This window comes from Macaca nemestrina, chromosome 10 (assembly GCF_043159975.1).
Source record: "Macaca nemestrina isolate mMacNem1 chromosome 10, mMacNem.hap1, whole genome shotgun sequence".
Classification (NCBI taxonomy): Eukaryota; Metazoa; Chordata; class Mammalia; order Primates; family Cercopithecidae; genus Macaca; species Macaca nemestrina.
This window is the reverse complement of record NC_092134.1, coordinates 81,588,968-81,613,052: the sequence shown is the minus strand read 5'-3', so window position 1 is coordinate 81,613,052 and position 24,085 is coordinate 81,588,968. Positions and strand designations below refer to the sequence as shown.

At 54.4% G+C, this 24,085-nt stretch overlaps 2 protein-coding genes across 2 annotated transcripts in view; both read right to left on the bottom strand.

The window, feature by feature from the left end:
• Positions 1-59: 59 nt before the first annotated feature.
• Positions 60-3,393, bottom strand: LOC105474341 (transmembrane and death domain 1). Its single transcript, XM_024790554.2, has 2 exons — positions 993-3,393; positions 60-474 (listed from the first exon to the last, which is right to left on the bottom strand). Exon 1 carries the CDS (start codon positions 2,052-2,054, stop codon positions 1,083-1,085), a length of 972 nt encoding a protein of 323 aa, XP_024646322.2. The 5' UTR covers positions 2,055-3,393; the 3' UTR covers positions 60-474; positions 993-1,082.
• A 1,777-nt stretch (positions 3,394-5,170) lies between these two features.
• Positions 5,171-24,085, bottom strand: part of LOC105474337 (fidgetin like 2) — a 32,033-nt gene continuing 13,118 nt past the window's right edge. Inside the window, exon 2 of the mRNA XM_011728917.3 lies at positions 5,171-10,224. Within this exon, the coding sequence (XP_011727219.2) occupies positions 8,255-10,213 (1,959 nt within the window). The 5' untranslated portion in view covers positions 10,214-10,224 and the 3' untranslated portion in view covers positions 5,171-8,254. The remainder of the gene's footprint in view (positions 10,225-24,085) is intronic.

Sequence of the window (24,085 nt, the reverse complement as noted above, 5' to 3'; positions counted from 1 at the left end):
CTGTCATTGCCCTCACACTGAAGCCCAAGGTGGACAGGCGCCACCACCTCGCAGGATCCCTGTGGCAGGGACAGAGTCTGCGTGAGGGCTCACCCTGGCTCAGCCCCTTGGCTGGGCAGGCAGTGCCCGAGCCACTCCCAGGTGTGTGGGAAAGGTTTGGGATTTCACTCAGCGTGTCAGGAGGCCTTGCCTGAGGTGAGCAGCACTTTGGAGGCAGCGCCTTGCACGTGGGCACACCCCTCTGTAGTGGTGCTGCCTCTGCACACTCCAGCAGATCCCCAGAGCAGCCCCGAGGGGGAACTGCCCATGTTGTTCTGGTCCCCATCATGTTTTTCAAGCCCCTTATTGCGCACACACCCTTCATTCTGGAGCTCAAACTTTCAGGTCAGAGGGTCGTAGGTTCGAGAACATGACTATGCCACGAACTAGCTGTGGCAGAGTTTCCGCATGTGTGATGGAGACAATACCTTCTCCCTTGGGTTTTGAAAAGTACATCAAATAATGTATGTAACTGGTTAGCATGAGGCCTTGGCACACAGTGCACAATAAGTGGTAACTCTTCGTGGAAGAATAATTGCAAGATAAGAAGGAATCTGCCTGGCGCGGTGGCTCACTCCCGTAATCCCAGCACTCTGGGAGGCCCAGGCGGGTGGATCACTTGAGCCCAAGAGTTGGAGACCAGCTTGGCCAACAAGGCGAAACACCGTCTCTACTAAAAACACAAAAATTAATGGGGCGTGGTTGTGCACGCCTGTATTCCCAGCTACTCAGGAGGCTGAGACAGGAGAATCGCTTGAATCCTTGAACCCGGGAGGCGGAGGTTGCAGTGAGCAGAGATCACACCACTGCCCTCCAGCCTGGGCGACAGAGCGAGGCTCCATCTTAAAAAAAAAAAAAAAAAAAAAAAAAAAAAAAAAAAAAAAAAAAAAAAAAAACTAAGCTGACAAGAATTGGGAATTGGTTGGGGCACCTGCCACCCTGGGGCCTGGTACCTGAGTCCCTCTTCCACCGGCAGTCCCACGAGTTTTGCTGCTCCTTTCCATCGAATTAACAAACTCTGCCCTTTCGGTATTTCATAACGTTTATAAACCGTCCAAAGCACCACTCTCCCAAGACTGGGCTCCCATTTTACAGCTGAGGGCAGGGGCACTGTGAGGTGAGGGAGAATCTGGCCCATTTGCAGCCCAGGCTCCCGGGGGTGCGCCCCGCTCTTTAGGAAGGAGCGGCTTTGTTTCCCAACAGCCCTGCACCGTGACGAGCGGGCTGGGGCTGCCGGGCCACGCCTCGTCGCCTCCGGTGATCCACAGCGTGAGCAGGACGAGCAGCGCCCCGGTGCCCAGCGCCCCCACGAAACCGGTGAGGAGGCCGAGCGCCAGTGGCCCCGCCCAACCCATGGGGCTCCGCTCATACAGGGGCTGCGGCAGGCGCTCCACAATCAGCTCCAGGGCGTCCCAGTCCCGCGCTGAAACCGCGGCACGCCGGGGGCGCAGGGCCGGGGCAAGGGCCGCGCGGGCGGCGCCGCTGGGCTGCTGCAGGAAGCGCTGCCCGAACTTGCGCAGCTGCAGCGTCGCCTGCTGGTGGAGGTTCTTGCCCAGCTCCCTGGCCACGTCGGGGCGGCCGCTGCGCCGCAGGGCCCGGGCCAGGCGGTCCCAGGACAGGGACGCGGCCTGGGGGGCCAGCCAGGCCGCCAGCGCCTCCCGGCAGCCGTCGGACACCTCTCCGGGCCCGGCTGCCCCGCCTGCCGGGTCCTCGGCAGCCTCTCGCCGCCGCCGCCGCCGCCGCCGCCGCCGCCGCCGCGGGCTCGGAGACCCCGACGTGGTGTTGAGCGGCTCGGGCCGCGCCAGCCGGTCCTCAGAAAGCCGGGACAACTCGCCCTCCACGTCGGGCTCGGGCGCCTCCAGGAGCGACCGGAAATGGCCGCACTCCTCCGGGGTCAGCAGTTCGGCCAGACGGACGGCTGCGTGAGGGCCCATAGCGTCCACGGCCCCTGCCGGAGCCCACGCCCAAACCCAGAGCGCCAGGACGAAGGCGCCCGCCGGAGTCCGCGCCTCCATCCCTAGCGGGAACCAGGGACCGAGGACTGTGTAGGGACGGGGACGGGCTCCGAGCGCCCCCGGTGAGCGGTGGGGGAGGGGTTCCGAACGCCCGCGGATTGTGGGAGGGAGGAGGCTCCGAACACCCGGGAAGCCAAGTGGAGGAGGGCATTGGGGACGAGGGGGCTGCCAACACCCAGCGACGGAGACAGGGACTCAGACATGGCACTTGTTGGAGGGTCTCACGAACTGGGATAAGAGGGCTTGCAACCCAGGAAGGGGGTTCTCAGCCCCCCAGGAGGCTAGGATTCTGGGCCTTTACATTGTAGCTCCTGCCCTAGGCCTCCTAGTACCCACTAATACCTCAAACTGAACAAGTTACCAACATCTCTTCTAATTCATGTACTCCCTAACCCCTCCCCTCTTTACCAGAATCCCTAGACCCCTTGCTCTCCATTAACCTCGATATTCAATCAATTCCTACATTCTCTTTTTTTCTTTTCTTTTTGTGCAGATGGGGGTCTTGCTATGTTGCCCAGGCTGGTCTCCAACTCCAGCCTCCGCCTCTGCCACCACCTCCCAAAGTGCTGGGATTACAGGAATGAGCCACCGTGGCTGGCCTCAATTCCTAAATTCTCTTTTTGTCTACCAAATACTAACGTTTAGTATTTATTAAATGAATCCATCATCCCATTCCACCACTCTAGTGCGAGTCCAAACCCTCCTCCTCTCTTGCTAGTCCTCTAGCCCCCATCACTGCCCCCACACACTGGGGCCTTGCCTACCTGCACTTACTCCATTTCCCCCAAGGAAGCTTGGCTCTGGCTCTCCTGATCGTGGCCTGCACTCCTCCTGCTGTCAGGCGCCTTTGGGAAGCCCTCCGTGACTCTGAGTCACACCCCTTAGTGGTGTCCCCATTAGGGACTCCTCCTGTCTGCCACACAGCACACTGCAGCTGGGCCTGTGTACTGTCTCCCCCACTAGACTGCAAGGTCCCTACATTGTCCCCATGGCAACTAGAGCATAATAAAGTGTTCAGTAAAGATTTGTTGAGTCAATGTGTGTATTTTTTGTTTTTTTTTTTTTTTTTTTTTTTTTTTTTTTTTTTGAGACGGAGTCTGGCTCTGTCGCCCGGGCTGGAGTGCAGTGGCCGGATCTCAGCTCACTGCAAGCTCCGCCCCCCGGGTTTACGCCATTCTCCTGCCTCAGCCTCCCGAGTAGCTGGGACTACAGGCGCCCGCCGCCTCGCCCGGCTAGTTTTTTGTATTTTTTAGTAGAGACGGGGTTTCACCGTGTTCGCCAGGATGGTCTCGATCTCCTGACCTAGTGATCCGCCCGTCTCGGCCTCCCAAAGTGCTGGGATTACAGGCTTGAGCCACCGCGCCCGGCTATTTTTTGTTTTTTTAAGAGACAGGGTCTCCCTCTGTTGCCCAGGCTGGTCTCGAACTCCTGGGCTCAAGGGATCCTCCTGCTTCAGCCTCCCAATGTACAAGGATTACAGGCATGAGCCACCATGCAGGGCCATTGTGTGAATTCTTAACTTGCAAATCAGTGCTGTCCTCAGCCCCCTAAACTCCCACAAAGGCTTCATCATGGAGCCCCAGCTCGTAACAGGGCAAGGAAGGCCCTCCATGGTGAGGTCCCTGCTGACTCCTCCAGCCTCACTCCTCCGATTCCTGCCCTCACGATCTTGTAACACATCAAGGCTCGTGGCACAGCACGTAAGATACAGTTTCCAGCCTCCATACTTTGCCCAACTATCCCCCTCCCCTCCCATGTAGGAAGTTTTCCTGATACCCCACCAAGACCACCACAAGTCAGGATCTTTTCTGGACGTTCTTTCTGTTTGTGTTTTGTTTTGTTTTGTTTTGTTTTGAATCACAGTCTCCCTCTGTCACCCAAGCTGGAGTGCAGCGGCATGATCTTGGCGCACTGCAACCTCTGCCTCCCAGGTTCAAGTAATTCTTGTGCCTCAACCTCCCAAGTAGCTTGGACTACAGGCACACACCACCACGCCCAGCTAATTTTTGTATTTTTAGTAGAGACTGGGTTTCACCATGTTGGCCAGGCTGGTCTCGAACTCCTGACCTCAAGTGATCCATCCACCCTGGCCTCCCAAAGTACTGTGATTACAGACATGAGCCACCATGCCCCCAGCCATTTTTTGGCATTCTTAAGATAACCTGTGCATCCTCCACCAGGGCACTCATCTGGAAATTAGAGGACTTATTCAACAAACATCTATTCAATGTCTTCTGTGTACCAGATAATTGCACTAGGCGTATGAATATAAAGGCTAATTTGATGTAGTCCCTCACCCCCAGTAGCTTTATCCAGTTGCATTTTTAAATGATCAATTTCTGAGCTTTTCCCACCTAGACATGGGCTCCAAGAATAGCAGCTGTGCTTGACCCCTTCTGTATCCTCAGTGCCAGGCCCAATGTTGCACACAGTAAGGTGCAAAATAGAAGGGTGGGGCCAGGTGGGTCTGGACCTCCAAGGGCTGAGAGGCTTGTGGTAATGGACTCTGGGGCAGTGCCTTAGAGCCCCCACCTCCAGGCACACTCACATTCGTGTCCTCTTTGCTTTGCAGGGTCTCCCTGGTGCTCACTCTGCCTCCTGTATGTGTGCAGTGAGCCACAGCAGGGAGCCCGGGGGCACCACTCCCCTGTGCTCTTGCGCATGCTCAACAGTCTTGCCTAGACTATTCAAGGACCTAGGAGTTGTGGGTCCAAATCCCTCATGGGCATCTCTACAGAGCTTTTTCAGAAAGTGTTTCTTCCTAGGTTGTTTAGTCTCCCAGTTTATGATGAGCTGTCACAGATAAGAGTTAGGGGACTGGGCCGGGCGCGGTGGCTCAAGCCTATAATCCCAGCACTTTGGGAGGCCGAGACGGGCGGATCACGAGGTCAGGAGATCGAGACTATCCTGGCTGATACGGTGAAACCCCGTCTCTACTAAAAAATACAAAAAGCTAGCCGGGCGACGAGGCGGGCGCCTGTAGTCCCAGCCACTTGGGAGGCTGAGGCAGGAGAATGGCGTAAACCCGGGAGGCGGAGCTTGCCGTGAGCTGAGATCCGGCCACTGCACTCCAGCCTGGGCAACAGAGCGAGACTCCGTCTAAAAAAAAAAAAAAAAAAAGGGGGTTAGGGGACTGATGGATGGGGGGCTGGTAGACAAAGGACACCACGTGACCAGAAACACCGGAACTCGGCCGTCTCCACACCCCGCCCTCCGCCCACTTTATCTCCACTGAGAACAGAATACAAGTATAACCCTAGCTCTATTCAATGAAGGCTGCTGCAGGTTCTGGATGGCCCCTCCCTCTCTTCAGCACCCCCCTTCCTCCATGCATTCATTCGTTCACTCATTCAACAAACATGTGAGCCCTTCCTTGCCCCCCTATTTTGTGGCTCTGGGGATACGATGAGCCTGCCCCAGAGTTGTGTGTCAGAGCTCAGAACGGCAGGAAGGCCCCTTACCCATGGCTTCTCCCCCATAGCCTCAGTGCCCATTCCCATAGGTACTCGCTGTATCACAGTGAGTCACAGGAGTCCTTGCTCCTTGTTACTAAGGGACTAGGAACACCCCGCCCAGAGCACCGGCAGACCTGGGTGTCCAGACATCTCCCAGAGGGCTCCCACATCCCACTGCTCCCAAGAAATCTGCAAACCACATGTCATCGCTTTAATACTGTGTAATACTTTCTTTTAAAATACAGTCTCTTCTGAGGTAGACAGACCACAACTGCAGAGCATCGTCAGACAGGAGCTAAATACGTCCATGTACAACACGCAGCAAAATGAGGTAGAAATGGTTACAGTGGGAGGAGAGGATCCCAGCCCCAGTCTGGGTAGAGGAAGGGGAGAGGCCAGCTCGGAAGTCACCCTCCCCACTCCCTGCCCCTGGATTCTTTGGTATGCCTCCCCCCCAACATTACCAGAGCTGGACCGGCCCTTCCCCTACCCACCCCAGAGCCCATGAGGTAGGTGCCACTAGGCTGGGGGCAGTCTCCTTGTGCAAAGCTCCCCAAGCCTGGGGAACAGGAGCCTAGTAGAGGAAGCAGTGGGGACTCTACCTCTCAGAGCTCCCTGCCTCTTGAAGGGAAGGCTGGGATCCCACCCCAACTTCCCTGACACCCTCCATCCCCCCACCCCCCTATACATACACACCTGAGAGAGAACCCCTCACTCCATGCTCCCTCCGAGGGTCTTTTGCAGCCTGCAGCTGTGACCCTGCAGCCCACTGCTTCTGAGGCACCAAAGCCCTGCTGGCGGCTGGCTCCAAAGAGGGGGGTCAGAAAGCGACGGGGGGTCGGGGGGAAGCAGAGCAGCCTTCCGGTCAGCACTCCTAGGCCAGCACAGGCCCTGGGTGCCAGGGCCCCTGAAAGGTCCCCCACAGACACCCTTCCAGCCAGGAGGGGAGGCAGTAGACTCTAGGAAATGCACGGGCAGGCAGGGAACTGGAAGGGAGACTGAGGTGGGAGAGAGAAAAAGTGGTGGGGCGGGGCGTGCCCCCTGCTTTGGATAAAGATCAGAGTTATGAAATGGGCTGGGGGTGGTGGGAGCAAACTGCTAAAGCCTCATCAAGGTAAAATTGGTGGGAAGGAGAGAAACATGGTTCTCGGTAGGGTTCCAAACCTAGTGGAAAGTTCGGGCAGGACTGAGACTAAGCCCCCAAGGTCAGAGAAAACACCCCTGCCCATCTCCCTCACCCTCTCCCAGCCCTGGAGCTCCAGACCTAGGACTCCGGGGGAAGGGGGGAGACACATTTTCTCACAGAGCCCCCCAAGTAAGGGATGCTCACTCCTTCTCAGAGCCTCCAGCAGAGGAGGCTGAGGTCCAGTAGCTGATTTTGTGGCCAGACTGTTTACCCAGATGGAATCCTCCCCAGTCACCGGGGACTTCTGCCAAGGCAGGGCCAGGGGACATGACCTTTCTGGAGACTTTCTGCTTAGGTCACCTTCCCATTTGGGCCCTCCCAGCCTACTTTCTGGGTCTCGGGAAGGAATTGGGCAAGAGCAGCCTAACTCTGGATAGCCCTTCACAGAAAACACTCAGCGGAGGGGTTGGGTGGGGCAGGGGGCGGGGAGCGGCAGGAGAGAAATAAAGCCTCCCCTCTCTCAAACCCCACATTCGTGCCTAGGCCTCAGACCCTGGGGAGGAAGCCCTTAGGAATACATTCTGCTTCTGACCAGGATTAGCTGGGGTTTCACTGAGGCCTCTGGGTCTTCCTCTCCCCTTCCCCATAAGTCTCATTTTTTGAGTGTCTGGGAGAATGTGCTCCCCTGGATGGAGTGGGAGGGTTGGGGTGGGGGAGAACAGGTGTGAGGGGCACACAGGAGAGCAGCCAAAGTCTAACATTCTTTCTGAGGTCAGTTTCTTCCTGAGTTGCCAAAAGAAAAAGAAAAACAGCAAATTCTACACATTTTACAAAAATAAGCCTAAAATATGAAACAAGCTACATTTCTGGGATCTCCCCTCAAAAACAAACAAAAACTCCCCTTCTTTAGGGTTTTTTTTCCTTGATCCCCCTAGACCCTAGGTTTCAGATGGGTACAGGGGTAACCCTCCTCCCCTCCTCCTCAGCCCATGGGCCTCCAGAGCTCCTGCAAAGAGCCACTGCAGTCCAAGTAAGAACAGAAGGCATGAAGAGGCATTAAAGCTCAGGGACCAAAAGGCGAGGAACGCTGGAAAGCCAGGGATGGAGACAGAGGCACAGAGGGTGAGGGAGGGAGAGCTGGGGAGGGAGGGGCAGGAGAGAAACAGGGCCAGCATTGGGGGAGGGCTGTCAGCGACAAAGCAAAAGGGAGAGAAAACCAAGAGAATGCAGAGAATGGGATGGAGATAGTGAGGGAGAAGGAGGGTGCCATTCAGATAGCGAGGAGACAAAAGGGTTGTGGCAAGAGAGCAGGAGTTCCTAAGGCCCCGGGTGCCAGCCCATGCCGGATCTGCCCGGTCCGCCGGGCGGAGATGGCGAGCTTCCAGTCCACAATAAATAGGAAAAACCTGAGTACACGGCGCATATGGCATCTATCTGCCTGGCAGAAGCATTTTCCTTACCACGAAAAAAAAAAAATCCACCAGCAGACCCCCTCCTGTCCTCCATCCCACATTCACCACTCTGGCCCCTGCCAGCCAGGTTTAGTCAGCGACATCCCTCCCACGCGGAGGCGGCGGGGACGGAGGGACGGCGGCTCCCGCGGCCTCCACCGCGCGCCGTCAGTGTCCGGAGCCGTACATTTTGTCCCACTCCACGAACGAGTCCAGTTCCTTGGCGGAGGCCCTAGGGCCCATTTTGGACAGCGCTGCCTCCAAGTCCTTGTAGGAGAGGGGGCGCTGCAGCCCCGGGAGGCCCGCCCCGGCCGCCGCCTGCTGGCACAGCTGCCCTAGCTCGCCTCCAGAGAAGCCCTGCGTGCCCTGCACCAGCGCCGCCAGTTCCCGCTCACTGAGCGCGCAGCCCTGCTGGGCCAGCGCTCGCTGCAGGATCTGCCCGCGGGCCGGACTGTCTGGCAGCGCCACGTAGAAGCGGAGAGAGAAGCGCCGGCGGGTCGCCTCGTCTAGAGCCGCGGGCCGCGAGGTGGTGCCCACAACCAGCACGCCGTCAGCCCCAGCGCCGCAGCCCCCGTCCAGGCAAGCTAGGAGCGGCACCTGCAGCGCGCCCCCTGCCGCCGCGCTGTCGTCCCGGGAGGGAAGCAGCGCATCCAGCTCGCTGATGAGGAGTACGGAGGGTGGGCGGCAGCGCGCGGCCGCGAAAGCAGCCTGGAGGAGGCGCGCGCCCTCGGCGGCGCCGGGCGCAGCTAGGGTCGCGCCGCGCAGGCGCAACAGCGTAGCACCCAGCTGCGTGGCGAGGCAGCGGCCCAGCAGCGCTTTGCCGGAGCCCCTCGGCCCGAAGAGCAGGACGGTCCGCGGCGGGCGCAGGCTGCCGGGGTAGGCGGGCGGCCTGAGTAGAGGCCACACCAACTCCTCCTCCAGCGCCGCCTTGAGCGCACCCTGGCCCGCCACATCCGCCCACTGTACCGGGGGCCCGCAGTCCACCATCTTGCTCGTCACCAGCTCCAGGGCCCCGGGGTCCACGCCTTTGGGAGGCTCCCCCGACGGCACGGCGAACCCCCCACGAGGAGCCGGGGCCCGCTCCGGGAACTTTTCAAAGGGCTCCAGTTGCGGGCCGTAGACGGGGGAGCCCAGGACCTTGAGGGGGACGCCGGCACCGTACTTGCCTGACGCCTCCACCGCGGCTCCCGGCGGCTTGGCCCGGAACCCGTTGCCCCGACACTCGCCGTTGTCGGCGGCGGGGTAGGAGGCCCCGTCAGCCGCGGGGGCCTTGGGCTCGTACGCGTACTTGCGGTAGCGGCCCTCGGGCCCCTCGTCCGCGGCCTTGCGCTTCAGCGACAGCCCGGACTCGGCATCCGGCGCGGCCGTGGGGAAGCCATAGGCTGTGGGCGGTGCCGGCGCTGGCAGGGGCGTGGGCGCGGGCAAGCCCGGGGTCAGGTAGGGGGCCGGGGGTGGGCCTGGGGGCGGTGGGAGCGCGCCGTAGCCGGGTTGCGCCGCGTAGCCCCCTGCGGGATAGTTGTACAGCGGCGCTGAGGGCCCGTACCCGGGCGGCGGCGGGGGCTGCAGAAGTGCGGCCGGGGGCGGCGGGGGCAGCGCGGCACCCGTCTGCGCGCAGTAACCCGGCGCCAGGTACCCCCCGCCGTAGCCCGCCGCGTACTCGGGCGCCGCCGACGGGCCCCCGCACGCATTGCCGGCGTAGAGGGGTTCAGGGAGGTTCCCGGCTAAAACCGGGGAGCCGCCTAGGGCCCCGGAACTGCCCCCACCGCCCGACTTGGTTCCTGGGAGGCCCTCGTGGAGTGAGGCCAAGGGGTAGGGTGGCTCCGGCCCTGGCCAGGGCTCGGGGTCCCCTTTGGCGCCGTTGAGGAATGAGGCGTCGCTGTACCCGCCCAGGGCCGGACGCTCGTAGGGAGAGTCCAAGACCCCAGAGTATTTCTCTGCATAGCGCTTTAGGAGGTTGGAGGCAGTGAGGGCGGAGATGTCGTCGTGTGCCCAAGCGTAGTGGCAGCGTTGGCGACCCCCAGGGGGCAACTCCAACTTGTGGGCCGGCGACGGGGTGGTGGAGGAGACATCCAGGTGCTGCTCTGGCCACTGGTTGAGGGGCTGGGCGTGTTCCGGTGTCCAGTGCATCTTCAACAGAGCTGCGGGCAAGAAATAGGAGGGCTGGTGAGGTCTAGCCACCGAGGACCCAGCGGGCCACTGCTAGCCATAGACAGTCCTCCTAGACTGAGGCTTGGACAGGCTGGGCTTCCGGCATCCACCACCTACCGCCCCACTGTCCTGGGGCCCTCCCTCCAGGCACCAAATAAACTCCTTATGTCTCAGGATTAAAGTTGTCTGAAAATGTTTTCCTCAGCGCCCAAAGGGGTCTGGAAACCATGTGGCTCGCCCTCACTTCACCTTGTAGGCAATGGTCATTATTTTTGTCCTGGCCACTCCAGCCATGTCCTCTGTAGGACACGTGATCCTTACTTTCCAATGAAGGATCGGACAATGGGTGGGACACCCCAGCCCTCGGAATAGTCACATTCAAGTGAAGCTCGCTCGGTAAGAGATGTTTGTCACCCACCATGTGCTGGCCACTACAGAGGCACCAGGGTTATGTAAAGAGATGTATGAGGCCTGCCCAGAGTCCGCGGCCTAGTGACCCAGAAGTTTGTTATTCCTAAGTGCTCTGTTCACCTCAGCCTTTCCTGAGATTCCAAGGCCCCTTCTGGGCCTGAGGTCAGAGATGCTGTCGTGTGTGGCACTGCCTTATCCATGGGAAACCTCAGTGGCTGACCCAGAGCATTCATTTCCTTCCCACTTGGTTTTGGCTTCTGCCTGATGAAGTGAGAGCACGTGGATTCCAGACCCAGCTACATGTAATGGCTGTGTGCCTGGGGCAGGTGCTGCTACCTGCTTTATTCCCAATAGGTCTCACCACAGTACAAAAATATATAGAACAAATAGGTCATATGCTGGAGAAAACGGGGGAAAGTTATTACACAACAATGCACATCATAGGATGTGGACCATAAATTTGTCTCTGAGCTTCCCCGTAGCCAAATAGGGAGGTAATCAGACTCACTGCAAAGTAAAAAAAACACCATTACTCAAAGCAAAAGTGTTCCTGTCTTAGAGATCATAGAACTTTTTTTCGTAGTCCTCAGGAAGACCTGTGAGATGTAATAAACAATGTCCTTCTTGCCATCCATGCTGTAAACACAGCAGAGATGTTCCATGGCTGTTCCTGACACTGTCCCTTAGCACCTCCAAGCATGAGCCAAACACTCTGTTAAAGGGGATCTGGGGCTTGCGGAATGGCTCTACCCAGGCACAGGGCTCCTGTGGGCCAGCTGATAAAATATCTCAAAGACTAAGAGGCCCATGGCACACCCAGTGACAGCTGATGCCGATGATGATTTCTCAAAACTAAGCTGCTGATAAGTTTCTTAGCAGGTTCACATATTCTCATAGGTTCAGTATTCTTTCTTTAATGGATTTTTATGGAACAAATCCCAAATGTTTTGCTAGGCATGGGGGAAGATTGAAAGGTGAACAGGATGGTTCAGCCAGGTAGAGAAGACAGGTAGGTAGACAATGGCCTCTGTGAAGTGAGAAAACAGAGGTATGTGCCAACGGCACTGGGGCTCAGGGCAACTTCCCAAGGAGGTGGTGCCTTTGCTGGACCATGAAAAGTGAGGGATCAAGTCGACCAGACAGGCTAAAGTGAGCAGGGCATCCCAGATCACAAGAACAGCACCTTCAAAGGTGCAGGGTGCAGTGCCTTCAGAAAGCCAGGGCTGTGCTAGCTCACGTGCCATATTCCCTTCCTCAAGGCACTTTACTGCCACCTTCTGGAAAGCTCATAAATTTAGTGTCTGCTGCACTAGAATTGTGACTTGTGCCCTGTTGGAAGTAAGGCTGTTGTGCACAACCTACATAACCATACACTTCGAGTCCGTAGAGAACACCAAGAAATGTTGGGTCACCAGAGCTTTGAAAGTGGGTGTATATAGTAGAAGAGGAAGGTGAAGATAACCACAGCTGGCCTTCCTAGCAGCAGCTTGTTGACAGCACCCCACCCCTGTTGATGCTGTTTACTTAATGTGGCTGTGACTGACATCAATGGGAGAAGACATTTGAAAATAAAGCTATTTACTATCATCCCCACTGCCCTAGGGAAGGCATGAGCCATAGAAGTATAGCTTAAAAAAGAAGGTAAGTGACTTCTCGAGGTTGTCCTGCCCCGATTTGAGAGGTACTGCTGGCCACTGGGCAGAAGGGAGAACAGAGACTAACAGAGCTGAGTATGAGGTCCTTGGGGGCAGATATGCAGCCCTCCAGCTCTTGCTGAGAAGTATCTCCAAAGATCAGAGGCATTACCTGGTATGAAAGAGGGTAATTTCCTGGAACATCAAAAATCACAAATTGTTCTGGCTGCAGAGTCTTAGGAGGTAACATCAAAGTTATTGGCTGGGCTCAGTGGCTCATGCCTGTAATCCCAGCACTTTGGGAGGCCGAGGCTGATGGATCACCTGAGGTCAGAAGTTGAAGACCAGCCTGGCCAACATGGTGAAACCCCATCTGTACTAAAAATACAAAAATTAGCCGGGTGTAATGGTGGGCACCTGTAATCCCAGCTACTCAGGATGCTGAGGCAGGAGAATCTCTTGAACCCGGGAGGCAGAGGTTGCAGTGACCCGAGATGGCACCACTGCACTCCAGCTTGGGCGACAAGGGCGAGACTCTGCCTCAAAACGAACAAAAGTTACACAAATGCAAGTATTGTGTAAATCTGTTTTTTTGGTTTTTTTCCTATTTACTATTTTCTGTGCCTTGTTTCCTTAATATGGAAAGAGATTTGACCTTGATAGCATTTACCCTGAGCATATTAAATTGGACAAGCTGGGGAAAGAGTGACATCCTCCCCACCAAGGGCACAGACACCATGAAGAAGGCTCAGATCTGGACTTGTCCACACACATCTCCTTTGCCACCACCAGCCCCTGTGCTCCTAAAGCTATCAGTGATGCCCCTCATCCCCTAGACTTTTGGGCCAGGCTCCCTCTCACCAGCCCCTGGCCTGGCCTTCAGCAATCCTCACTGAAACCTCCACCCGCCAGTGAAGATCCTCTGGCCCTGGCCATCACTGAGAACTGCTCCACCTTGGAAACTGGACTCCAGTAAGCCACCTCCAATCCTCCACCCCATCCTCCCAGCTTCATACCCACAATGTCTCCACAGCTCAGACCCTCTTGCCCTTCCAGAGAGGGGACCTTGTCCGTGACACTTACCTAGACCACCTGATCTCTATCCTCAATCTTCAGATACTGGCCCTTCCACTCCAGGTAAATTTCCTCCCATTTTAGCCAGGGCAAAAAATGAAGTCATTGGGTAAATCTCCCTTACCTCTAGCCCTCTTTTTATGTTTATCTACATCTGTATCCATCTTGCACCCAGAAGGCCTCAGGGTCCCTCTGCCCCAGTCCTTGGCCCCATTAATTACCCCTCCTAGGTACTGGGTCCCTCCCCACAGTTAGCTTAATTCGTTCTCATCTTCAAAATGACCTCTCTTGACCATGGGTTCCCCACTAGATACCAGCTCATCCCTTTTTCCCTTCTTCACCCTTCTTTAAGGCATCATTGTCTACATGCAGTGACATGGCATCTGCTAGAGATCCTTTCAATAATCTAACAGGGGGCCAGGTATGGTGGCTTACGCCTGTAATCCCAGCACTTTTCAGGGCTGAGGCAGGTGGATCACCTGAGGTCAGGAGTTCAAGACCAGCCTAGCCAACATAGTGACACCGCATCTCTACTAAAAAGAAAAAAAAAAAAAATTAGCCAGGCGTGGTGGCAGGCGCCTGTAATCCCAGCTACTTGGGAGGCTGAGACAGGAGAATCACTTGAACCTGGGAGGTAGAGGTTGCAATGAGCTGAGATTGTGCTATTGCACTCCAGCCTGGGTGAGAAGAGCGAAACTCCATCTCAAAAAAAAAAAAAAAATATATATATATATATATATATATATATATATATATATATAACCGGGAAGCAGGGCACCAGGTCAGCAACTTCTGCTAAACTTAGTTCCGTAGTGCTACATTTTCCTTTAACCCCTTCCTAGAGAAAGAACTCAGCTGCCCAAGGACCAGCCCCAACCTAAGGGCGGGAAGAGGGCAGAAGTTTGAGAACAGTGGGTAAGGTTGCCTTACCTGCACACAGGCTCAGAATGATGTCTCATGTGAGTCTGAATACACACCAGCATGCATGTGCACACCACCAGGGATGTGTACAGATGTGTGCAGCTGCAGGCACATGTGCATATGTTCATGCCTGTGCCTGGCACACACATGTTTAAAGTGCGATCTCACTTAGATGCTTCCTGACAGACCCAGGCCTGCCAGGCCTTGCCTTCCTCCCCTCGCCCACTATAGGTGGAAAATGCTGCCTCCCTGCCCTCGCCCCCCAGGCCAGTTACAGCCCTCTTGCTGTGACACAGAGACCCTGGGCCGGCTACCAGTATGCCTTCCGCAGGAGCCTCAGGAAGGATCTCCCCAGGACGGGGACCCCCTGTCTCCTGTCCAGGTTCACAAGTCACACGCCAGTGATCAGTGCTGCTGGAGGGGAGGAAAGGCCTTGAGGACATGGGGAAAGTATAGGCTTTGAGTGCCAGAGACCTAATTTGAATCCAGTCCCAGACACACACTGTGTGACCCTGGGCAAGTTGTCTGACCTCAGTGAACCTCAATTTCCCCATTTGTATTTGTTTTTTTTTTTTTTTTAAAGTAGAGACAGGGTTTTGCCATGTTGGCCAGGCTGGTCTCAAACTCCTCAAGTGATCTGTCTGCCTCAGCCTCCCAAAGTGCTGGGATTACAGGGTGAGCCACTGTGCCCAGCCAATTTCTCTGTTTGTTAAAGGGCATAGCATATGTCATTCTGAGTGGCTGTGAGGATTTAAAGATAATGTATATAATGGACACAGTCCAGTGTGGGGCACAGATTACAAATTCAGAACCCAAGCAGTGCTTCAACCTTGCTGAGTGAACTAAACAAGTAACTTCTCCTTGGGCCGGGGGAAACTTGGTGAATGTTCTGTGAAAAGAGGTTCCTTCCAGTTCTAATATGATGGGCCAGTAGCTCATGCCATTTCCCCAAAACCCAGGCAATAGGTACAGAACCTGTTCTATGTTTTACATCTCTAATGCAGCCCTCCTACCAGCTCTGAGATCAATACTGTTATTGTCATCCCCAGTCTACAGATAAGGAGACTGAGGTACAGAGATTAACGCATCTTCAGGGTCACATGGCTGTTACAGAGTGGAGATAGGACTCAAAGCCCAGGCCCTGAACCACTTGCCTACAAGGGCTCTCTGGCCCAGCCCTTTGTTCTGACAGCCAGAGAAGAGCCCAAGGCCATTCCACACTGCACACCTACACTCACCAACACTCACTTCCTGGGCCTGTGGAAACAGTGGCTGCGCCCCCAAGTGCTGTGTATTTACCTTGCAGACCAGACAGGAGAATTTGTGTCCTCTCCCGGTAAAACGCCCAAGTAGAGCCTCTCTTTCCCTGTGAAAGGCCATCAGATAACCAGACACACCCCTGGGCTGGGCACAAAGTTCCTTATTTGGGTTTTGTAGCTTTCTCAGGTGGTAGCTGGGACTCCGCACAGAGAAAACACTCTCTCTGAAACTGCCCGGTTTGGGGAGCACAGTCTTGTTCCTGAGGCAACTGTTTCTCTGCAGACCTTGAAGGTGAAGCGCTGCTGTGCACATAGGAAGCTGAAACCCCGCTTGACTCTACCAACAGGACGCAGTCCTTCAAACTCACAGGCAATCAATAGTTACGGAAAGAATTACTGGATGGGAGAGTAAAGTCATTCCTAAAACCCCTCCCCTCATTTTTAGGAAGTCTTACAAGGTTCATGAGAGATGATTCAGCCTTCACAGCCGGCCAGAACACTCAGGCACCGATCTTCCCTGTGGTCCTGCTGCCCACGGGTCCTGTGGGTGCCTCACCCATCCCTGAGGACCGCAGGCTCTCCATGCACAGGGCCCGATGCAGGCAGTAGGTATCCCCCCAGCCCACCCTGGCTTCCCGGGTCAGCAAACACCCTGAGCTGTCACTCTCTGATCACGGCCAAGACACTTAACCTCACTAAGCTCCACTTTCTTCACCTGTCCATTGAGACCATTGGTTTAGATCGGTAGACCTCTAATCTTCCTTTCTCATTAGAAACACTGAAATAAATTTTGTACAGGGTGAGGTAGGAGGAAACCCCAACCCCACAGCATCAACACCCTCCTCCAACCCCCAAAGGAGACCCCTAAGATTCCTTCGGGATCTTCCAGAAATTCTCTGATTCTGGATTCCGTCACCCATGGGGGTGGGAAGGGATTGGACCAAACTGGGCTGGGGGCAGGGTAGGCAAGGAGGGGCAGCTGTGAGTCAGCTCCAGGCTGGTGTGGAGAAGGGGCCATGCCTCTGGGCAAGCCTCCTCTGAGCTCCATTATCTCAGCCTGGAACAAAGAGGCTGGAAGGGAGAATCCCATTGTTGGCCTCCCTTATGGAAATCTCATTAATCTATTCACCAAGGCTCCCACAGGCCTTTTGTCCCAGGCTTTTTGTCTACTGCTTACAACGGGTGCCCCAGGGGGTCTCTGGCTGCCTGGCAGAGCTTGAACAGGACTGTGCCCCTCCTCTAGGCCCTCTTCCTCATGCCAACCCCCCAGTTACTGCAAGGGGAGAGGAGAGGGAGGGGTAACGAGGGGACTCTGGAAGACTGGTCACCTGTCACAGCCCTGGCACCTACCATACAGGAACCTGTTCCCCCAGTTCTGGGCCAGAGAACAGCCTTCAAAACCTGCCTGGGGGCTGCCCTAGAGCTCACAAGGGGCCTAGCATGAGTAGGACTCAACACATGTTTAGGGATGAGCCAGAGGATGCCATGGGGTGGCTGCATGATTCTTCCTTCCATGATACCTTTGGTGTGCCAGCCACTGTGTGCCAGCTATGACTCCCAGTTTGAGAGGCAAACCGGACCACATTGGGACCCATGCCTGCAGACTTGATCAGCTAACAGGGAAGAGAAAATAAAGTGTTTCCTCAGAAAGGAGGGAGGGAGGGAAGGAAAGAGAGGAAAAAAGGAAGGAAGGAAGGGAGAAAAGGAACGGAGGGAGGGAGGAAGGGAGGGAGAGAGGGAAGAGAAGAGAGGGAAAAAGGCATGAAAGAGAATGGGAGGGAGGAAGGAAGAAAAAAGAGGATTGGTCAAAAGACAAAATTTCAGGAGGAATAGGTTCAAGAGATCTATTGTTCAATATGGTGACTAGAGTTAATAAAAGTGTATTGTATACTTGAAGATTACTGAGAGTAGGCCTGGTGCGGTGGCTCATGCCTGTAATCCTGGCACTTTGGGAGGCCGAGGGAGGCGGATCACCTGAGGTCGGGAGTTTCAGACCAGCCTGGCCAACATGGTGAAACTCCATCTCTACTAAAAATACAAAAATTAGCTGGGTGTAGTGGCGGGTGCCTGTAATCCTAGCTACTTGAGAGGTTGAGGCAGGAGAATCGCTTGAACCCGGAAGGTGGAGGTTGCAGTAAGCTGAGATCGTGCCACTGCACTCCAGCCTGGGCAACAGAGCCAGACTCCATCTCAAAAAAAAAAAAAAAAGAAAGAAAGAAAGAAAAAAAGAAAATTACTGAGTAGATTTTAGGTGTTCTCACCACAAATAAGTATATGAGGGAATGCATATGTTAATTAGCTCAATGTAGCCATTCCACAATGGATACATATTTCGAAACATCATTTTGTATACCATAAATATACCCATTTTTATTTAAAAAAGTAAATTTTAAAATAAAAATATTGTATTACCCTTTTTTTTTTGAGACAGAGTCTCACACTGTCATGTGGGCTGGAGTGCAGTGGTGTAATCTCAGCTCACTGCAGCCTCCCCCTCCCAGGTTCAAGCGATTCTCCTGCCTCAGCCTCCTGAGTAGCTGGGATTACAGGCGCCCACCACCACGCCCAGCTAACTTTTTGTATTTTTAGTAGAGATGGGGTTTCACCATGTTGGCCAGGCTGGTCTCAAACTCCTGACCTCGTGACTCGCCCGCCTTGGCCTCCCAAAGTGCTGGGATTACAGGTGTGAGCCACCGTGCCCAGCCTACCCTCTTTTTTTTTTTTTTGAGACAGAGTCTCACTCTGTTGCCCAGGCTGGAGTGCAGTGGCGTGATCACAGCTCACCACAGCCTCAACTTCCCAGGCTCAAGCGATCCTCCCACCTCAGCCTCCTTAGTAGTTGGGACCACAGGTGCCAGGTACATGCCACCGAGCCTGGCTAATGTTTGTGTTTGTTTGTTTGTTTGCTTGCTTGCTTGCTTTTGTAGAGACAGAGTTTCACCATGTTGTTCAGATTGGCCTCAAACTCCGGGGATCAGGCAGCCTACCCCCTTCAGCCTCCCAAAGTGATTACAGGCGTGAGCACCAACCCCAGCCTGTATTACCCTTAAAACACAGACAACTGTTGATTTTCTGTGCAAGTGAAGAATTACAGGAATAAATATAGTTGACAGATTTTTTTTAAAAAATAAGGTGATATAGCTAAAAAAGAAAAAAGAGGAAAAGAAAGTATGCAGGAGGTTCAGAGACAGCTGAGGTACTTTTCGCTGGGGAGTCAGGAATTCATTTTGCAGCAGTCATGGAGAGCACCAGGGCATGGAGGAGACAGCAGGTCCCAGCTAAGAGGTTCCAGGAGAAAGAAAGTGCAGAGCTGAGCAGGGAGCGCTGGCACCCACTCCCCACAGCACCTCAGTTAAGCAGGTATTATTTGCAGATAAAACAGGGCCAGACAGATGTGGCTGGCCCCAGGTCACACAATCCTCTGGAGGCGAAGCTGGGACCTGAAAGCAGATCTCCTCCCACTTCCACAGGCTGTGGAAAGGCAAGGATACAAGGCAGGGAGCACCCCCCTGGGCGGGGCATGAGAGCCGAACACTCTCCTTCCCTGTCCCTAAGCTCACTCCTTGGTGGGAGACGGGATAGAACAGAGGACGAACAGAGGATAGGTGAGCTGTCTGAAGTCTCCTCCCTCTGGTGCACTGATCCCACCCTCTTTCAACGAAGACACTGTTCCCTCAGTTCCCCCTTCTCCTGCCTGATCCATTTCCATCTCTGCTGGGTCATTCTCATCAGCTCGCAAATATGCTGTTATAGTTCCCGTTTTAGGAAAAAAAGCCCAAAATATATATACATTTTTGAGACAAGGTCTTGCTCTGTTGCCCAGGCTACAGTGCAGTAGTGTGCCCGTAGCTCACTGCAGCCTCCGCCTCCCAGGCCCAAGCATTCCTCCCACCCCAGTCTCTTGAGCAGCTGGGACTACAGGCACATGCCACCACACCTAGCTAATTTTTTATTTTATTTTATTTTATTTATTTTGAGACAGAGTTTTGCTCTGATGCCCAGACTGGGAATGCAGTGTCACGATCTTAGCTCACCACAACTTCTGCCTCCTGGATTTAAGTGATTCTCCTGCCTCAGCCTCCTGAGTAGCTGGGATTACAGGTGCCCACCACCACACCCAGCTAATTTTGGCATTTTTAGTAGAGACATGGTTTCTCCATGTTAGCCAGGCTGGTCTTGAACTCCTGACCTCAGGTGATCCACCTGCCTTAGCCTCCCAGAGTGCTGTGATTACAGGCATATGCCACTGTGCCTGGCCCCAAAATAATTTCTGAATCCCCCTTCAGCTACATTCTCTCTCTGCTTGCTTTTACCTTTTCTATGCTACTATTTCCGATTCCTTTCCTTCCATTCGCTCTTGAACCCCTTCCAAGCAGGCATTTATCCCCAACACTCCACTACCTTAGCCTCATAACCACACAGCTGAATCTGATGCTCTGCCCTCCTGTTGCAAAACCAGGGCCCTGTGCTCTCCTGGCTCCTGCTGTGCTCTCCTGGCTCCTGCTGTGCTCTCCTGGCTCCTGCTGCCCTCCCCTCCACAGCCTATTTGCTGCCCTCTCATCACCCACTCCCTTCTAAACCCTGCAGACCTAGGGCTCAGTCCTGCGACCTTCTCTTCCCTCTCCATGGTAATTCCTTGCATGATCCCATCCCATCTCCTGGCTTTCACCATCACCTGTGTATTGATGTTTCCTAAACATAGTTCTCCAGCTGAGATTTCTCCCCTGCACTCTGTACTTTATTCAACCTTCTTCCTGACACCTCCACTGGAATATTTAATTGGCATAATTAACATGTCCAAAAATGAAACTCCTGGCTCCCACATCCACAACCTAGCCCTCCTCCGTCTTCCCCATTGCAGGTGGCAGCTGCATCCTTTCTAGTTGCTCAGGCCAGAAACTTTGCGATATCCTTAACTTCTCTTTCACTCTTCAGAACAGCAAATCAGATTCTTCAATCACTTCTCACCACCTCCAGGGATGCTGTCACCTGGACCACAGCAGCTGCCTCTCTCTTTTTTTTTTTTTTTTTTTTTTTTTTTTTTGAGGCGGAGTCTCGCTCTGTCGCCCAGGCTGGAGTGCAGTGGCGCGATCTCGGCTCACTGCAAGCTCCGCCTCCCGGGTTCCCGCCATTCTCCTGCCTCAGCCTCCCGAGTAGCTGGGACTACAGGCACCACCACCACGCCCGGCTAATTTTTTTGTATTTTTAGTGGAGACGGGGTTTCATTGTGTTAGCCAGGATGGTCTCGATCTCCTGACCTCGTGATCCGCCCGTCTCGGCCTCCCAAAGTGCTGGGATTACAGGCTTGAGCCACCGCGCCCGGCCCTCTCTCTCTTTTTTTTTGTTTTGTTTTTCGAGACAGGGTCTCACTTTGCTGCCCAGACTGGAGTGCAGTGGTATGATCATAGCTCACTGCAGCCTTGACCTCTGGGGCTCAAGAGTCTTCCTACCTCAGCCTCCCAAGTAGTTGGGACCACAGTTGTGGTGGGCCACCACACCCGGCTAAATTTTTAAATTTTTTTGTAGAGATGAGGGTCTCACTGTGTTGCCCAGGCTGGTCTTGAACTCCTGGGCTCAAGCAGTCCTCCCTCCTTGGCCTCCAAAGGGCTGGGATTCCAGGCGTGAGCCACCATGCCCGGCCTCACTTCCGTCTCACCTTCCCCTTTCTACATTGTCCTCTCTTTTCTTAAAACAGTTGCCAGTGTAACTCTTGAAAGCATATTCCATAAGTCGTTCTTCCACCAAAAACTTCCGGTGATTCCCATCTGACTCAGAATAAAAGCCAAAGTCCTCTCATTGGTATACAGGGTCCTCATGGTCAGCTTCCATTACCTCTCGGCCTCACCTGCTACCACTGCCCTTCCTCCCTCCCTTCCACACCCTGGCCTCCTCGCCGCTCCTCCCACCAAGCTGCCTCCCACCTCAGCACCCCTGCCTCTGCCCTGCCTGGAACACACCTTCCCTGGGCTCACACCCTTCCTAGCGTCAGGTCTCTGCTCAGCTGTTGCCTTGGCAGACACTGTCCCCTTCAACCTGATGTTCCCTGCAACACTCATCCATCAGATTATGGAACAACAGGTTGAAGGGGCCAATCCTATTTGTTGCTTTATTGTTTGTGTACCCACTAGAAAGTTCATGAGAGTGGGGACTTTGTTTTGTTCACTGTTATATCCCAAGCACCTAGGACAGTGCCTGGCACAGAGTAAGTTCTCAATAGACTACAGGATGGATGGACAGACAGATGGACAGATGGATGGATGGATGAATGAATGGACAGATGGATGGATGGATGGATGGATGGATGGATGGATGGATGGATGGATGGACGGACAAATGGACAGACAGACGGATGGATGGATCGATGGATGGATGAGCCCAGAGTCTTGAAATGGCCTCTGTGTCCAAATAAAGAAAGCAATTGGGGTGACTAAATTTGAGTCCACATGTGATGGTGAGGGTGGCAAGGGGTAAAGCCAGGGAATCACCTCAGGAATGGATAGGGGAGGGGAGTCCAGAAGGGGAGTTTGTATCTGTGAACACCAGAGGAAAGTGTCCAGTCCCCGAAGGCACCCAACTCAGCCCCACAGAGACTCCACATGGCCTCCTTCTCTTTAAATCTCTCTCCTTCTGTTACCCCCACCCCATTGGGCCTCTGTGGGAGAGGACAAAAGGGGTGCTGGAATTCCCATCAAAGGCCTCTGGACACATGGTAAAGAGATCAGGGCCCTCGGGATCCTGCTTCCTGGAGGTGTGGATGCTGCCCCGCCAGTCTGGCTCCTCTCTGGGGTGGGAGGTGTGGTGAGGGGTATGCTCTGGCCCTGGTCTCCTCGTATGTCAAATGCCACACAGCAGGAGGTTGGCCTGGGAGAAGCTGGCCAAGTGGCCCCCATCTGGGTTCTGTGTGCGCGTGCACACACTGGCGGGAGGGGACAGCACAGAAATCCCTGCCTGTGTCCACGGTCAGGGCCACAGCCAAGCTGTGACCATCTGTTGTTGTTCTGAGAGGCCAGGCCAGGGGCCCAGCACCCTTGAGGAATAAACTTTCCCTTTCACCCAGCTTCTAGTGTTTGCAAAGAACTTTCATAGTTATCCATCGTTTTTGTCCTCACAGTGTCCCTGCCAGATGGGCATTATTCTTCCCATTTTATAGAAGAGGAAATGGAGACTCAAGTGTGGAAAGAGATTCTCTCAAGGTCATACAAGCTGTAAGGGGGGAAGTGGGACTCAGCCCATGTGTCAGCACCTGCCTACCCCAGCCTAGAGGCGGTGAGGCTCTCCAAGGTGCCTCAAAGCGCCAGGCTTCATTTCAAGCTCAAAATAGGCAGATCTCCAGGGCCAGGCTCTCAGGCACAGCCTCCCACCCATCCCGTGGCTCAGCTCCTGCCCAACCCTCCCCCACCACCCCCTCTTCCAGGAAGCCTTCTTGGACTGACATGCCCAAGGAAGTTCCTTAGATGCCTCAAAGTCCAGAGCTCCCTACAGCCACTTCTTTCCCACTGTGGCTGCCATGCTGTCCCTGAATGTTTATCTCCTCTGTGGTCCAGGACCTCTTGAGGGCAGCCCAGTCACCCAAAGGAACAGATGATTCTCTTAACTGCCGATGGCCCACACTGCATTTCCCTTCGAGGCAGCCCAGCAACCTGGGGAAGGAACACAGTGTGGTGAGAAGAGTCCTGCCCAAGGCCACCAGCCAAAAAGGGGCAGAATTGGCACTTGCACCCAAGGACTTTGCTTCAGCCCTGAACACAGCCTCTAATCCTGTACTGTCCAATGATAGCCACTAGCCCCATGTAACTATTTAAATTTGCAGTCATTAAAATTTATAAAATAAAAATTTTACTTCCTCAGTGGTACCAGCCACATTCCATATGTTCAACAGCCACATGAGGAAGTGGCCACCATAGTAGACATCACAGACCCAGAACCTTTCCATCACCACAGAAAGTTCTGTCAGATGGAGCTGCTCTATCTTGAACTTCCATGGAGTCTTGCTTCTTAAGGTCTTCAGGTACACTTCCTTCGGATTTAGATTCTTTTTTTTGTTGTTTTCTTTTTTTAAGACAGAGTTTCATTCTTGTGACCCAGGCTGGAGTGCAGTGGCGTGATCTCCGTTCATTGCAACCTCCACCTCCTGGGTTCAAGTGATTGATTCTCCTGCCTCAGCCTCCCGAGTAGCTGGGATTACAGGGGTGCTCCACCATACCTGGCTAATTTTTGTATTTTTAGTAGATTTTAGCTAAATTTTGTATTTCCAGGTTGGGTGAAAGGGAAAGTTTATTCCTCAGAACAACAGTTTTTGTATTTTGTATTTTTAGTAGGGTTTCACCATGTTAGCCATGCTGGTCTCGAACTCCTGACCTGGCGATCCACCTACCTCGGCCTCCCAAAGTGCTGGGATTACAGGAGTGAGCCCTGCAGACTTCTTTCCCTAGGATTCCCAGGCAGTTTTACAGCTACCCTGGGCTTTCCGTAGAACCAGGGGAGGGAGGATGGGCTAGCTGAGTCAACTCCCTCTGCCCCAGCCCCGCCTGTCTGCCCTGCCTCGGGAGAGG